This window comes from Lolium rigidum, chromosome 3 (genome assembly GCF_022539505.1).
Source record: "Lolium rigidum isolate FL_2022 chromosome 3, APGP_CSIRO_Lrig_0.1, whole genome shotgun sequence".
NCBI classification, from domain to species: Eukaryota; Viridiplantae; Streptophyta; class Magnoliopsida; order Poales; family Poaceae; genus Lolium; species Lolium rigidum.
The window spans coordinates 57,659,961-57,664,172 of record NC_061510.1 but is presented as its reverse complement, the minus strand read 5'-3'; the positions used below and the strand labels follow the sequence as shown (position 1 = coordinate 57,664,172).

The 4,212-nt window shown below is 47.5% G+C and overlaps 1 protein-coding gene across 1 annotated transcript; it reads right to left on the bottom strand.

Moving 5' to 3' along the window:
• Nucleotides 1-617: 617 nt before the first annotated feature.
• On the bottom strand, nucleotides 618-2,390 carry LOC124696239 (serine/threonine-protein kinase PCRK1-like). The gene is made up of 4 exons (XM_047228994.1): nucleotides 1,950-2,390; nucleotides 1,597-1,860; nucleotides 1,368-1,490; nucleotides 618-1,191 (listed from the first exon to the last, which is right to left on the bottom strand). The coding sequence occupies exons 1-4, from the start codon at nucleotides 2,370-2,372 to the stop codon at nucleotides 685-687; spliced, it is 1,317 nt and encodes a 438-aa protein (XP_047084950.1). The 5' UTR covers nucleotides 2,373-2,390; the 3' UTR covers nucleotides 618-684.
• Between the last annotated feature and the right edge of the window lie 1,822 nt (nucleotides 2,391-4,212).

Genomic DNA, 4,212 nt, shown 5'->3' with positions numbered 1-4,212 from the left:
TGCTGCACTTTGGATCAGCAAAGTCCTATACTGCGAATTCATACATTTGTCCCACCAATTTTCAGAGTATTGGTGATAACACAAACAGCTGAATCCGATGACATGAACATAAGTGCACATAAATAACAACAGTTTTCTGAAGTAGTAGGTTTACCTTACAATGAAAAAGCTAAGATCATTACTTTGCACTGAGGGCCAGCAGATCACAAAACAGTATATATATTTTCAAAATGGAGACATAGCCCCTGCCTCTGTATCGATTGATGCATGTAGTAATTTATTACTTTATTAAAGCAAATCAGTATAATTATATAGTTCACCATGGATATGTTGAAGATCTCGTCACCCCTGAAAACTGGTAGTACTAGCCTCACCACTGACTTCACTAATTGTAAACATCTAGCATCACATATTTTCTTGTAGTTGTTTGGCATCCATGGTGGATAGTGTCAGCGAGGTGAGAGTGGCCGGCGGTGTCCACCGCGCTTGACAAGAAACATCTTTAAGCTGATGAGGAAATCCTGCACACCACCACCACCTTGAAAACATGACGTATTTTCATTTAAATTGTGCATGTAGAATTAGTGAATTACACGCACCAAACAGTTTGATCTCACCGGAAAAGGGATAATCCAGGTATACTTGAGCACTAACTAACAATCCAGGTATACCACAACCAGCTCATTAGGGAGCTTTTCCTCTTCCAGCTGGCCAACGGTAACCATGGAACCCTCTCTTATTCTCCCGCTTCAACTTGGAGTCACCTTCCTCCTCTCTGCTGCTGCTGCTGCTGTAGTAGTGAAGCGGCGGCAGAGCAGCAGAACCGGCAGCGGCGGCATCGACGTCGACAACCTTCTGCACCATGTCCAGGACCTCGCCCATCCTGGGACGCGCCTTGGGCATTCTGGAAAGGCAGCGGTTCGCGACGGTGACCAGCTTTGCCACCGACTTGATGTTGTAGTGCCCCTCCAGCCTCGGGTCCACGATCATCCTTAGTCTATTGGTGTCAGAGATGTACGGCTTCACCCATTCCAGGAGCTTCTGCTCGCTCCGGGGCCGGTGGGTGTCGATGGGCCGACGCCCGGTGACGAGCTCGTAGAGCAGCACGCCGTAGCTCCAGATGTCGCTCTTGGCGTTCAGCCGCCCCGTGTGGAGGTACTCCGGTGCCGCGTACCCTAGGGTGCCAACCACCTACAGATAGATCATACATTTCATAATTCGTTCACACTCCTAGAATGTATCTGAATGTTTAATGTACAGTACAGTAGAAAATATAAATCTGAATGCATAAGCTTCATTCTCATACATTTCATCCATTTAAATGTGTCTGAATTTTCATCTAGAAAACAAACCGTATGTAGTCTTACCGCTGTCGAGACGTGTGTGAGGTCATCCGTTGGGCCTTGCCTAGCCATGCCAAAGTCAGACAGTTTTGCATTCCAATTTTCATCCAGCAGAATGTTTGATGTCTTGAGGTCACGGAAAATTATCTGAACATATCAATTATATACATACATTACATGTTGCAGAGCTTCAGTTTCCCTTTGGACATCTCATTCAAATGTTTCAAGTTCATTACAAATAGGAAATCTGTACCTGGAAATCCAGGTCTTCATGCAGGTACTTGAGCCCCCTGGCGGCGTCGAGAGCTACCTTGAGCCGCATAGGCCATGACAGCGTTGTTCCGATTGCTCGGCCCGACAAGTGATCATCCACGCTTCGGTTAGGCATATACTCATACACAAGAAGCCTCTGTGCTCCTCGCTCATCGTCCTGAGCACAATACCCAATCAACTTCACTAGGTTGGGATGATCCACGATGCCGAGAACGTTCACCTCTGTCAACCACTCCTTGTGCCCCTGAAGATCACACTCAAACATTTACACACTGATAACCAAAGAGATACTACCTGAAACAGAGTTCGCAAGGCTGAGTTAGTATGTCTTGCCTGAAGCCCATTCCGGTTGAGGTGCTTCACAGCAACCTCAACGGTGGCGGCTTCTTCCTCGGGAGAGGCGGCGATCTTGAGGTTGCCCCGGTACACGCACCCGAAGCCGCCCTCGCCGACCAGGAGCGCGCGGTTCAGGTTGCGGGTGGCGTTCCTCAGCTCGGAGAAGGTGAAGACCCTGAGGTTTGCGGGCCTGTCTGAGAAGCTCGGGTACTGCTGCGAGCGCTGCATCGACTCGGCGCTCATGTCGGAGACGCTGATGGAACCGGTGTGGTCGGAGCCGGACGGGACGGTCGACGACGTGGCGGTGCTCATGGACCGCGCCGAGTAGGCGGTCGAGGACGTGGGGATGGGATCGGTGTGATCATTCCCCTGTTCATCCTTGGGCACACCTCGGTGGAAGTAACGCGGCAGGCACCACATCCTGGATCGTCGATGCAGTGGACAACAACGAGAAAACCAGAAATATCGATCCAAAGACAGTATTACTCTTTGTATGAGCTCGATCAAAGAAGGAGCCGGTAGAAATTTCACTGTGGAGTGCGGCTGCGTACTACTGTAGCTTAGGAGGAAGGGGATTTCCTTTTACTAGCAGAGTAGAGCAGAGCGCTACTTCACTCCCCCCATGCCAGAGCTGAAGCGCAGCATGCCTCACCTCAGCTGGAATTGATGGATTCAGGCAGCACGGCAGGCATACCTAGACTAACTGAGCTCTCCAAAGACTGGAATTGATGGAGTACTTACTTGGTTACCTTGGGGCTGGGCTGGAATCCGGTGAGAGAAGGGAGGGAGAGAGCGCTTGGAGGGCAGAGGGAAGAAGAGACTTGGTCTTCCTTTTCGATTCCAGCTCCAGTTTGTTACTTGTAGAGGAGGGAAGCATGAAAGGGACGGATCGATTGCTAGGGAAGAAGGGTAGACGACGACACTGCTGCTGCTGCTGCCGCCGCCGTTGCTGTTGGTGTTGACTACTGACTTTCAACTTGGAGGGGAAAGGCGACCGAGAAGTCAAGGAATGAAGTGTAACCACCCCTCCACTCGCCGACTGAACCAAAGAGCCGCGCCAACCCCAACTCCGGCCACCAACCTAGCAAAATAGTACAGTATTTCCTTTTTTTTCCAACAACAAACAAATACCTGGCCAGCAACGCGTAACTGTTCGTGTATGCCCACCACCAGTACAAGCACGCTCCCCCGTTCAAACATGCTGACCACATCCGTGCAACACGCGTATACCGTACAAAAATATTCAAACTTCTACAATAAGTGCCAAGGCATCATCATTACGTAGCGTATTAAATTTGCTCATGAAATAAATTTACGATGTCATGGATACTGGAAATATGATACCATAAATTTCGAAGTCAAAATATTCTACACCTGCGACAACTATAATTTAAGGTAAAATATCACACATCTGTGGGAGATGTTTTGAATAATTTTAATTTGTGAGAGTAGTATTACGATATTTCAAAACATACCATGCCAATATAATAAAATGTCTATTTTAAAACGTAGGTAGTACCAATCGGATATATTTTGACTCTCTTCCTCCGATCCTTCGCTTTTCCTTCTAGATGCTCGACATCTTTTAAATTTATGGGCAAATGATTATTGTGTCATTCCTGAAATATGATATTAATGATGGTCGTGTCGTTGATGCATGATATTAGACCAAGACATTGATGTGATGTTGGATTATGATGGAATGATAATGTTTAGATGGTCAGTCATTAGCTATCAAATTATATATGTTATGGACCAAAAAATAATTATATGAGCGGACTGCGGGGTGATGTTTTGGTGGTATTCCAAAGGGTCATGAAGATTTTAGAAGGAGTCGGACGACATGCTGACTTGGGCATGGAGAAAAGGCACGCAACTAGAAGATTCTAGAATCTACGACAAGCGAAGCCAGATGTGGGCCAGCTTATGCCGAAAGCACATGACTTAGACAGATCAAGCATGATGATGAGGCATATTATTCTCCAACACATAAGAGTGAGGCTTCTCCACGAGGAGTCGAAATCAGCTTGAAGTACAAACAGTATGAAGCATGATGCGAGTTACCTAGATTTAGGGCTAGATTTCAGCTAAGAGTCCATCTTTAAAACATATAAGAGCTGTCCAAAAGTTGTACGAAAAGACCACCCGCCACTGGTAGAAAAATGGCCTTTGGTCGCGGTTGACAACAGCCATTAGTCGCGGTTGCGCAACCGCGACCAATTAAGCGCGACTAAAGCCCCCCCCCCCCCCTTTAGTCGCG

Bases quoted from the DNA above. Each gene is read 5' to 3' on its own strand.
- LOC124696239 (XM_047228994.1), bottom strand. From the start codon at position 2,372: ATGTGGTGCCTGCCGCGTTACTTCCACCGAGGTGTGCCCAAGGATGAA. The intron at 1,861-1,949 runs GCAAGACATACT...TGTGATCTTCAG, and splicing joins TCAACCGGAATGGGCTTCAG to GGGCACAAGGAGTGGTTGAC. The intron at 1,491-1,596 runs GTACAGATTTCC...TGATATGTTCAG, and splicing joins ATGAAGACCTGGATTTCCAG to ATAATTTTCCGTGACCTCAA.